At 43.6% G+C, this 12786-nt stretch overlaps 1 protein-coding gene across 1 annotated transcript in view; it reads left to right on the top strand.

The window, feature by feature from the left end:
- The window catches only part of STPG4 (sperm-tail PG-rich repeat containing 4), a 30150-nt gene that overhangs the window by 10097 nt on the left and 7267 nt on the right, over nt 1-12786 (top strand). The window contains exon 5 of the mRNA XM_044428565.1: nt 1359-1407. Within this exon, the coding sequence (XP_044284500.1) occupies nt 1359-1407 (49 nt within the window). The remainder of the gene's footprint in view (nt 1-1358; nt 1408-12786) is intronic.

Genomic DNA, 12786 nt, shown 5'->3' with positions numbered 1-12786 from the left:
TGAAGGCCACCAGGTCGGGGAAGGCTTCTGTACACACTAGGAACTTAGGTAAAAAGTTCATGTTGCATCAAGCTTTGTCCATTTAATCCACTATTGTTTACTTCAGTCTTCTCCACCCTGGTGTCTTATATGTGACTTGGACCAACTCCCATTGTCTCCAGCGAGTATTGTCATGGTGGCTGAGAAAGGCAGAGATTTCAGCCCAACACTCCTATGAAGGACACCAGGCTAGGGAGGTCTGACCTCTCCTGCTGATCATTGACTGGTAGGTCGGGACCCACAGGTTAATGGGGTCTCAGCCTGCCAGACCTTAAGAGGGTTTTTAAAAGCTGGATTCTACCACTATGGAAATAAGATGGCAAAAATGAAGATGTGGGTTCCAAAATGCATTTCTGTTTATTCACAGGCATGAATAGGTAGAAATGTACTACTCCCTGGCTGGCCATAGCTACACTGTACTGGGTTTTATGCCCTGAATGCCTGACTTGGACCCCACAAAGGGCAGTGGGAGGCTGTGGGAGTGTCTGGACACAGACAGAGGGGTGTGTGATCATGGACGACTCTGTGCACAACTGTCTTACTTCCCTAGGAGCAGAAGTACAGAAGAAATGTCCTACTGGCTCTATTTTGTTCATGCCGTGACCAGCCAGCGGCCTGTGGGAAGCCCACAATAGGACATCAGTGAAACTCCACCCTCCTGCCCAAGTTCTCTAGCAACTGGTGTACCTAGGCCTAGTGCCTCTATTATTGGAGGCAGCACAACCCCATCAGGACTAGTAGCCTTTATAGTCTCATCCTTCATGAATTTGACCAATTCCCTTATAGGGCCATCCAAACTGGAGACTTCCACTAATCTTACTATAGCAACCATAGTGACCTTATGCAACATGGGCACCAGCAACGTGTTCTAGCACATTAAAAGAACCAGGGTATTCTGTGGCAGGCTGGCTGGGATGAAGACCCAGAGCACATCAGAAAGAACAAGTGCAAAGTGGCTAACGGCAGTAACCTTTTTTTAATGGCATTAATCATTAGAAGCAGGAGGAACACTCAAATTAGGCCTCTTCCAGGAGCAAAAACAATTAAATGCAACACATGAAAATTAGATCAGTATAGCTGCTTTAAAAAACCTGAAGCCTGCATTCTAAATAGATGTTTTAATAAATTTATTTTATTTATAAATTTATAATAAATAAATAAATTCTATACATGGGCAATACAGTATTGAGGTGGCCTTAAGATCCAGTGAACCCAGAGAGATGAAGACATAAAAATATGACTTGGCACTGTTGGCAAAGCAACTGATTTTTCAAAAGAACTGAAAATACTTTCACTCTTTCTCCCTCCCCTAAATGTAGGAGTTACATGTTTCGATCTGCTGTTCATCGGTTTCCCACCTTTGACCCGGTGAGTACCGTACTGATTGAAGGGTGTTGGTGACCCAGTCACACCACAAAGGAAACCTACACTTAAATATTCACTTTCTGCGTTGACTCTGCAATGTGTATGCCTCCTAGTTCCACGGCTGGGACTGGCCCTGCAGAATGGAGCAGCTGTCTTTGACAACAGCGGCAGAGGGGCAGGGGGCAGGAGCAAGGTGCCAAAGCTGTCCAGGGAATATGGCGTGCCCCCTGCCCCCCAGTCCCCTCCCCCCTAAGTCCCACGTGCAGCGCAGCTTGTTGACCCATTGCCAGCACTGGCGACCTTCAGTTATCAGGATATGGGATGGGGAAGGCAACACTTCACCTTTTGCTTCAGGAAGAAAATATAGGGTGCCAAAATCTCTATTTTCCTGGAGACTTAAATAATTTAAGCTTCTGTCTATGTTTGTGCACACTGGCACTGCCAGGGTCAAACTTCAGGATCCCAGTCTGGGAGCCCAAGATCTGGCAGTGCTTCCAGATGATCTACTGACAGGCAGGAATGCAATAATGTCGGCAGAGGGTCCTCTTGGTGGGCAACCAGGCAAGGCTGCCTTCTCTCAGTGTGCCTTCCTAAATAATCACTTGCTTGCTTCTTTGCTTTCAGCTTGCACACTTTATTCTAATGTGCAGCTGAACATATTTTGTGCCGTTGGAAAAAACTGTGCAGTTGTAACTACATGTCTGGGCAGTTAGGAACATAGACTTCAGGTTGTTTCATAAAATAAATTGAGGAGAAAAAAATAAAGAAATAGAGCAGGGGTGGGCAAACCGAGGATCAGGAGCTGCATGCGAATCTTTCAGTTTGTTTTGCGGCTTGCTGCTTACCACCATGGGCACCTGTGGCATCCACTTACCACATGCCACTCACTCCCCGCCCCCTGCCTGGGGCGCCCACTTGCAGCCCTCAGGCATCTGATATTTACCTTCCATTGAGCAAGTCTGGCCATCCCTGAAATAGAACTTTAAGATGATTACTGTTTCCTTTCAGACCTTACACAAATCAAATATTATTGGGACTTTCTGCTTGACTAGTCATAAATATTAACATGCATAAATATCAACAGTATATGTAGGTATACAGTGTGGGTACAAAGCACTACAAATGTAACAATGAATATACATCACTGAGCCCATATGCCACACTTCCTCTCGTATGATTCTTCTCACATAGTCCTCCCCCGCCCCTTAAATGGTCAGATCATCACAGTCTGGAATTGGATGGGATGAGCAATATTGCTTGGGGGCCTCTGAGAAAAATCCTTTAATCAAGTATAGTGCAAAAGACTTCTTTGGACATTTTTAGCAAAATGACCAATGCCGTAGAGCATGTTTTGTGTTTCCTGACATACTAAAATTGTTTTCCAATCCCCCCAATTGGAAAAAAATGTTTGAGTATTCACAGAAATAAAACAATTCTGGAACAACAGTAGTCTTGACACCTGCAGAAACCACATGGATTTCCTGTATAGGAAAAGCAAGATCCATGACCAGTGAAAAACTAGGAGACAAAATTGGAGCCCTCCTCCTGCACAGATATGGAGAAGCAGAGAAACTGAATCTGAGTGGGTACCCATTTCCAGCAAGAGCAGTTAGCATCTGCTTTCCTTTAAAAGTGCAGAACTTTTCAGCACTTGACTCCAGCTGAGCACAATGACTGCATGCAGTGGATTGTAGACTGAACCAGAACTGACAAACTGGATGCAACAGTGACCATCGTTACAAAATTGGGGGATGAAAAGTACTGCTTGGCAGGTGTTAATCATCCTGAAGCCATGATGCAAAAGGTGTGCTGGGGGCAGCAAGGCTGTTGGATTTGCAGCAGCTCGGAACACCTTCCTGTATGTATCCTCCAGGCTATAGATGGAGCATCTGTCAACATAGGTGAGAAGTCTAGTTTGTGGGCTCTCTTCCAATCCCACATGAGGGATAATTAATGATCAAGTATCTTGTGTCTGCTGAACACTCTGCAGAAGTTCTGCTGTGAGGTCCACTGGTCAAATCTTGCATGAACATTAACAAATAATTTGGTCAATGGTCACATCAGCCATCAGCTTGTAGGCCTGAGCACATTTCCACACATCAAGACCCAGATCCAAAGAACTTTGGGACATTGCGGAAGCCAACAACTGCTGTCTGCTTGTAATTCCCACGCTTTTTTAGGCCAGGCAGACAGGGTTTTCTTTTTCACCACTGCATTCTGTTCCAGTACCTTGGTATTTCCTAGTCTTCATGCAAAGAATTCTGAGGACAATGCAGTACATGGGTTTCCTGCTTCCCATCTTGAAGAGAATAAGCTCATATGCCTGTTCTTTCTGGCTAATGTAGTTACAGTCTTCAGTAGATGCCAGATGCAGCTGCAAGAGGATGGAGTCACCATTCTGAATATAAAGAAGCTGACAGTGTTGGTAAAATCAAAGCTATTGGTGCTGAAACAGTAGTACCCATTCGGTGGATGAAGCAAGGCTTTCCATCTGTGATACAGCCAGATGGAACAGTGACACTGAAAGGAATCCAGCTGGTAACAGAGCACAAGAAGAGATTCTAGAAACACCAGCAGCATGTATCTGACAGGAGAGATGTTGGCATTGTCTGTAATGGAGTAGTTGGTTGTCTTGCTGAGTTTCTGAATCAACCCTTGATGCTGATCTGTGATGGGTTATGAAGTCATTGCCACCTTACAATCTTCAGTAAATGTGGAAGCAACAGTAAATGTGGAAGCAGTAAATGAGGTGCTTTGATTTGACAGAATTCTTCCTAGAATATGCAGTACTTCAACTTGACAACATCATTGATGTTCCCATTTGGTCCATTTTCTTGCGCTATCCAAAAGATTCAGCAGTGTGGCAACAGTCACGGCATGTCTTCTAGCCTTACAGTGCCAATACTGACGTCTCATCAGGACAAATGTCACTCTGAAGTCCATAACTAGAAGCACTCTCTTGTAGAGTCAGAAAACGAATGCCTCTACATCCATCATGATATGCTACCTCTCACTGAATGAAATCCTTCAGCATCAGTGCTCCTGCGGATGACTAAACAAGTGCACAGAGCAAAAGATGCAGCTAAAGCAAGGGAACAGATCTGGTAATTTGGAAGGTGGCTTCACAGTACCATCACTGGATGTGGTTGGCTTAGACACAGAGCTTTTGGTGAGCAGATTGCATGACTCAACAGGTCAAGGTGGTTTCTTCTGCAGGATGGTCTGTTGTGTCATCTGGACCCTGTCGTGTTATTTCATCATGGTACTCTGGTTTTTAGAAACCACAATGATGGACTGTTCTATGGTTTCCATGCCTCACCATGTTTTCTCTGGTTGTCCAAATCCATCATCATAGTTTCCATGGTCCTGCTAGGCAACTACCACAGAGTCCCCTGGAAAGAGCAGCAGCTGCAAGAACTGCTGCAGCCGTTCAGCATGGGATTGAATTTCAGGCATGGTGGCTGATGGGATACGTGCCAATAGCAGGAGGCCAGAGCAAGGAGGGTGGAAACCACACATGTATATAAACCACTTGGCCATCTAGGAGGCACATCCAGGGGGAAAAACTGTGCCATAGAAACCACATAGGGTTGCTTGCTGTGACATGTGCATCCAGGCAGGCTCTGCAATAGTACTGTGAACATCCCCAGTTTTCTCTTAATTATTGGCACAGTTGGAGCCTTTGAAAATATTGCTGGTGGAACAAGGGGAATTGCACTGGAGTCAGCAAACATGAGAGGTTCATCAGCAGGTGAACTTAGCTATGGGTGGTATATCAGGAGGTGGTACATGAGCTATGTTAGCTACGTGATGGTGGCGGGGGTGATGCCCTGTTGGATGATACAAGCCAGCACTGCAGAGAGCTTGGCTTTGCACCAGCAGTCTTTCCGTATTCTAGTACTTTCATTCTAGTATTTACCAAGATACAGTTTTAGGTAGGAAGGATGAACAAGGGGTCCACAACTAACTGACCTTATAGATTAAAAGAAAGCTGGATAGCTGCTTTCTCCCTTCTGTCTATATGTTCCCCTACAGACACACACCTTGTGCTTGTCCTAGCCAGCAAAGTTTCCAAAGGCTAAGTGATTTAGGGAAGGTTGGGCTCCACGTTGGCAAAGCAATGTGTAGTCTAGCAACTGTTTCCAACGGCTACCATTTTCAGCAGCCCTTGAAATGACTTCTTCTTTCTCAGCTATTCAGCAGGATGCAGCCTGGGTAACAGAGTTCTCATTAGTTCCTTTGAGGAGACAGCTCAACACAGGACAGGCCAACTCTGTTTCTAGATCTTTGTGCAGGCTCCTTGTACCCTTCCTCTAGCATTTGCTCTTTGATCTTTGCTCAGTTATGAAAGTATCTACAGTAGAAGCCACACATTTCTATTGTGTTGCACTTCATTTGCAAGATCTCGGAGCTGGAAAGTTAAAAAAGAAAATCCTATGGCCTCCCAGATGATGTTGGGAGGCTATAGGGATGCACACATAATTGATTTTTATATGAATTTCAACACAACCATGTGAAGAAAGAAAAAAATACAGTTTTCTTACATAAGTGAAACTGATCACTTGACAGTAGGTGAATATAAAAAACTTTAAGTATATAAAATGCAACCTTCAATGAAAACACCTGAGCATAAGCTTCAAGAAAGGCAGGCCAAATAATCATATATTTATCCATTTGTAGGCATTTAATCTTACCTATTCAAATGCTGAAAGTGTTGTTAGGTCCTCAATCTACTGTGCTTTAGGAGATGGATGTTTATCTTTCCAGTGTTCTTGTATCAACCTTTGTGCTGTCAAAAGAGCACAAAAAATCCATTTATGTTGGCCTTGTGTTATCTTCCAATCAACAGGTAAACATTTTAAAAGAAAATGTGTGCAGTAAGTATTAAAGAGCATTCCATTGTTATGTTTATCTGTATTATGGCTACTGCTCAAAAGAGGTAGCTATTAGACATCGCCACAACATATGGGTGAGAGAGGCATTACGCCTGCAGCCATTAGCTGTCGTGGGCAACCCTTTCGAAAAAATGTTGCATTTGGTATAAACATGGAGCAAAAGTGTTTCTGACACAGCCTAAGATCTACTGGAGTCTCTGACAGAGATGGAAAAGTGACGATCCATTGATTGGGCAAATAGGACAGTCCAGTCCCCTATTACACACATTATTAAAATGTTGTGGATCATATTTATCCACTGATAAGAATTATTTGTAAGCATGGATCATGGGCAGGTATAACTAATCACATCCCATAAGTACTTCCAATAGTAAACCACTCTCTGAAGCTGTTCAACATCGGGCCAAACCTCTACATCTTTTGCAATGCTTCTATTGCAAGAATGGCCATTCAGCCATGGCATACAAATAATATTTGGCATGCAATGCCAGAAAAACTCACCAGCAGCACCCACAAATTATCCAAGGTAAGAAGCAACTTATCATGCATGCCCGCCATACCAACATTTTCTTCCTTATTTTTAAATCTGGGTTTCCCAGTACAGTCAATTTAGTATGAGAAAGTGGATTAAACTGTAATTGATATTGTGTTGTACACTTGCTTCTTGTACTCCTGTAGGAGGAACCCTGGCCATTGTAGTGTGCTAAGAACCTAATATACCATCTGTTGGAAAGAGGACACAGACAGAGGTCGGGTTATAGTCTCTGTCCATGATAATTTACTAGGCTAGGGTCCAACTCATTTCAAGCTGTGCAGTCCCTAACACATCAATAGGACCACCTCAGAATTAAGACATTGGACAGCTTATGCTTCCAAACACCAAATTCTGGTCACAACACAGAAAAACATATACATTGAAGACTGGCAGTGATATAGTGGAACCAGCATCCACAGGGAAGCAGCACCTGCACCTTTTTCTTAGCAGAGCTTAGTATCAGTCAAATGCTCCCCTTCAGTCTTCTCTGGTCCTTCTGATCTGCAATCCTTACAGTAGCTGATGGAGTGGGGTGAATTTTCCCAAGGATAGTATAGTGTTTCTTACAGTAATGCAAACTATTTGTGAAGGTTTTTCTTGAAGGAACCATTAAGACCCATTTGCTTTACAAAAGACCTGTTCTTGGAGGCTAAAACTGCTTTGCTGACATGGATCTATGCAGCATGGCAATGGAGGCTATCAGGACTTGTGGCTTCACTTCAAAATTTAACAATCTGCCAAAGAGAACTGCTCAAGGAGAGAAGAATCCTTGAGCAAGAGAATCCATACCAGAAGTTCTGGACATCAGAAAAACTAGAGCATCCTAGTTACGAGGCACATGGGCCACATGTTTCGTACTTGTGCTGACTGTGGCTGTCCAGATGCAGACAGGAAGAACAAGTCTTCTGACTTTATTGATGCATCTCTGCCTCCTGTTAATAATAGCCAGGATTCAGGAGCAGAGGCTATGAGGATGTTCTGAGAACTTGTCATCAATATTAAGCAAGCGTATCAGCTGGAGAGCCTGTGAGTCAGCCCCATCATAATCCTGATAAATGGCTTGATCCTGAATGCACTGAAAAGGGAGCAGATGAATCTCCCCCAAAAACAAATCAGTCTTGTCCCTGAAGCTGTCACTTCAGCACAGTCAGAATTCTCCAGAAGACCTTGAATATCACAGGTGTGTGTATGTGGGGTGGGGGAAATGGGAGCTTGGCAAGCCCCCGTTGCCCTTTACATGGCTGCACACAAATATACACTTGGCACCAAAGAGATGCTATTGTAGCAATCTAAGTGGAATCTTGTTTTCAAATATTTGGCTTGTTTCAGCTCACCCACCAGTGTACAAATTCAGGTTGTTAAAGGAACTTAAAGATGGTTGGCTGTTCGTGTGTTTGCAAGGTTCTAAACTAAAGGGTAGAACACAGGCTGCATGAGAAATAGTCATGGAGAAGGAGGGACAAGGCCACCCAAAGGATCTTGCCGATACTTTATGCTCCATCGTCAACGTATAGCAGGACTGGATTCAATTCTGGGGAATTGCTCAACGGGGTGGGGAGATTCCAATGGTGGCTAGGACTGGGGGTGGGAACCCATTAAACGCTCTGGGCTTGGCTCCCCAGACTGCAGTCCGCTGTGACATGGCTATGAGTCTAAGTTCCTGGTCAGCATGCTCAGCTTTCAGGTGGCGCTCACCAGGAACGGAGCCCCATGTGAATGGTCCAGAAGCGGGGTCCCTCTTCCACACCACATGGAGCAGCTTTCTTTGTTTTGCTGCAGATGGCATGGGAGAAGTTGCCAGTTGCACAAATTCTAGCCCAGTAAAGTAGGATGCCACCACTCCTTACACCCAACACTGCCTGAACCAAAGGTTCGGGTTAGGCCAGACCTCTTGGGAAAATCTTAAGACTTAGGAAACCAGGGCCCATGCCAGCAAGAAGTGAAGCCATAAACCTCAGTAGCAATAACCAGTAGGAAAGTGCTGGACCCAATAACCAGTAGGAAAGCGCTGGACCTATACAGGACTACAGCACAGTTGGAAGAAAGCACACGTGTTCACTTAGCAAGTGGTAAATTGGTTTGCAAAAATGAAAGGTGAAATGCAATAAAAGACAAGGGCACAGAGCAATCTTTGGAAACAGGATTTATAAGGCAAAATGACAAAGCTGACTAGCCATGTCTATATGCCGCAAGGCATGGCTGGTTTCTAAAAGGGGAGGACCTCTAAAACAAGCAATCCCAAGCAGACAAGGGCCAAATTAATCCAGACAAAGATGCGGGGTAGCTGTCAGTCCCAATTTTATACCCCAAATCCCCAAATTGTATGTGATTCTTATTAGCCAATCACAAACTACTGGGAACAGTCTCTTTAGGCTTTCTGGAGAGGGCAGAAAGTTTGTGCAAACTTTCAGCTGAACTCTTTCAATCCAGTTTGTGCGTGTGTCTTATTAAAGTCCAGGATGGGTCAAGATGATGCACACAGATGGCCTAATGTGGAGGGTAGCATCATTTACAAGCTGCTGAGACACTGAAAGTAAATAGTTTTCTGGACTTGTGTGCACAAACATGCACAACCCAGCCATCCTGACTGCAGAAAGCAAATTTTCACTGATGTTACCAGCAATGCTACAAAGCAATACACACTCGGCACACTGCTTCTATTTTTATATTCATAATACACTGAGCAGCAATTGTTTTTCTTCTGTATCTGCATCCAAAGAAAATCTGGGCTGTCTTGGTTTTAACTCAATGAAGGACAGACTATTGGGCAGCCAGAATATACAGCAAAGCAATGCTTTTAGCAACCTAAAAGGAACCCTCATTAGCCAAACCCTTGCGCCCGGTGGTCCAGCAGAGAAGGGCAAGAGCAGAGTGAAGCTATCACTATGCAAGCTTTTATGAGTTTGTGTGGCTGGGGAGAGGGCCTCACTGAGTGGTGAGACAAGCATCTTCCCATCAAAGGTGGGGTGCATGTGAACCCACTGTTCGCCATCCGGAGTCAGCTGTTGCTCTTTTCCCCATGAAATGCTTCATGTGCTTTGGGAACATCTGTGGCAGCATCAGTAATAATCTGGGACTTTTCTAACATTTTGTTGAAGGTCTACCATCTGGACATATTCTCTCTCTTTTTTTTAATATATTTTATTAACATTTTTAAACTAAGACTAAAAAAAACCCCCATCAAACATCACAAACATTAACATTGGATTCACTGGGTCAACTCCTTCTACATATTTTTTAACATTATAATATCAAATTCCAGTTAGTTTATCATAGTTTGAAAAACATCTCTAAATTTACACCAAGTCCCGTTTCTCCAGCTAGTTATAAAAAGAGTCCCAAATTCGATAGAAATCAGTATCCTCTTTCTCCTTCAACGATAAAGTTAGTCTATCCATTTCTGCACGGTCCAAGATCTTTCTTAGACAATCCATCGGTGGGCAGCTCCTCACTTCACATTCTCTTGCTTGACATGTTCCTCCTGGTTGCATTTTACTTGAACTTACAATCAGCTTTGCTCATTTATGCTCTCGACGCTTCTCCCCAGCCATTGCCTGTGCCATCCTTAAGCCTTCCCAAACCAACAGGCCTCCAGTAAGGATATTCTCAGTTTCCCATACCAGTGCATGTGCATAACGTGAGATAGCCAGTAAAAGCTTCTCCTCCCAACTGGCATTTGAGAATGTGTCATCAATCCTTGGTTCTGCTATTTCTTTCTTTGTTTATATTTTTCTATACTGCCCTCATTTCCATAGGCTCTGGGTGGTTTCTAAGAAATTAAAACCAACAGCAATTCAAATTTAGACCAAAAACAAGAGTATTAAAGCAAACTAATGTGGGAAGACCTGTCAGAAGAGATACATCCTTAACTCTCTCTTTGCAGAATAGACCTTGCAGTGATGTTGCCTTTAGTTTTGCAAAGAACCAATTGCAAAGGCTGTTGAATTCTGCCTCCGCTGCCCAGCCCCACTCTCCCAAAGAGGGTTCTCTGAGGACAGTTAGTTAGAGGCATTTTGATGTCATAATAGTAATTGGTATAAAATTGTACATCCAAGATCTTTTTGCCCAGGGTCAGAGTCTGAAAGTTAACACCGAATCTTCTGAAATATGAGTCTAGGGTCTCGGGGGGGGGGGGTCGGGTCTTTTTATAGGTCTCCACAAACTCTTCATTCAGAATCTTCAACCACTCCAGATCAAATTTGCCACCTGCAGTTTGAAGTATTCTCTTCACTCATCTGTTAGCAAAACAATTTAACCTTTTTGCTGACAGATTAACAGATTGGAAGGACCGTTGAATTGATGCGGCATCACTCTTTTTATGTTCTGATGCTCAAGTTGCCAAATAAGTGGATTTAGATAGAAAAAACAACACATCTCCACAGTGCTGAGATGTATGGAATAGCCTTAAACCTGTTCCTGTCAAGCAACTTTCTAATTGTGTAAATTGTGTATTTTATCATGTTGTAAGCCGCCCCGAGGTTTCGGCAAGGGGCGGCATAGAAATGTTATAATAATAATAATAATAATAATAATAATAATAATAATAATAAGGAAACTGCCTCTCTCTGCTACATCACACCATCACTAGCTTATTTTTCTGAGGATATGTGTCACCATGTGAAATCTACTGTACTACAAAAGGCAGGGAGAATTAGAAGTTGCACGGCGCTTTCCTGGCACCTAGCAAAAGTGACAGCTCATGGCAGTGAGTCAGGCATGCCTTACCCAGGCTGAGCAGAAAAAGCATTTCACTCACGTTCATTACCACGTCTGTGCACTATGAAAGGAAGCAGTCAGCGTAGCAGTGAGAAACCTGGACAGAAGACTGGAAGTGAGTGTGCTACAATGGAAAGAAATGTCAGATCTTATTGTTTTCCTCCTCTGTTATTAAGTGAGCATTTAAAAACGTGAATCTAGAGCTTAATAATGTCATACCGTCAAACCTCAATTCTCCAAGTGGTTAGGACTCCAGGGACTCCAGGGTTTTCTTTGGAGTGAAGTCACTGGAGGCTTATGTCATTTTTGTAATATATGGTTTATATTAGGGTTGGGACAAACCCTATTGGAATCCATCCTTCCAAGCATGTGTGGGCTTCCTGTTGTTTTTAGGTAGGTCTTCCAGATAGCAAGCTGAGCTGTTAGGATGCCCATGAAAGCCCACGGACCCTGCCCCCCCCTTGCACTAGTAACCCTCTTCCATATCAGGTGCAGCAGCCCAAAAGGTGGTTGCAGGTGATGCTGAAGAGGGATGCCGCTTGTGCAGCCATCTCAAGGCCCTCCTTTCCTGGTGGGCCCCTTGCAACCAGCTTTCTTCAACATCAGCTGCACTTGGCTGGGGAATGATAGACCTGTGGGACTGGGTGCAAGTGGTCTTGAGTTGGTTGGTTGGTTGGTTGGTTTCCTTGTTGTTGTTGCTGTTGTTGTTGCCAAATTTGTGAATTTCTTTATAAATGGGATGCATGCTTAGTGAATGATAGAGAAAATGGAACTGATGGATTCATTCAGACAGGGGTTTTTGGGTTTCAGGACATTTGGAGTCCTGAATTAGGGTTACTACCTCTTTTTTTCTGAGAGGCTCCTCATCTTTAACAGCTGCCTGACTGGCAGACAGCAGATAGTCTTCTCCATCCTTGGAATAACTGTACCTACTGAGTTAGCCTGGTGTAGATGGGTAAAAATTTAATTTGGTCTATTGTTTTGTTAAGAACTTAACCAGATGCATTACTTCCCCCAACTCCTTGATCAAATTGGTACTTCTGAAATTTTACAATGGAGGATACCAGGTGGGTGAAGGGAACACTTGCCATAATTGATCCACATTTATTTTGAAAGAGCAGCAAAGGATTGTGTGTAACATGAATTCTCTGAGGATATTCTTTGGTTTTAAATAGATGTTAACCTTTTGTGTGAAAATCCTCCAGGATCTCATTAATGTCCCCATGCCAGGTGGCC

This window comes from Varanus komodoensis, unplaced genomic scaffold (genome assembly GCF_004798865.1).
Source record: "Varanus komodoensis strain SLA01 unplaced genomic scaffold, ASM479886v1 scaffold2, whole genome shotgun sequence".
NCBI lineage: Eukaryota > Metazoa > Chordata > Lepidosauria > Squamata > Varanidae > Varanus > Varanus komodoensis.
The sequence above is the reverse complement of the archived record's forward strand: the minus strand, read 5'-3'. Positions and strand labels throughout refer to the sequence as shown.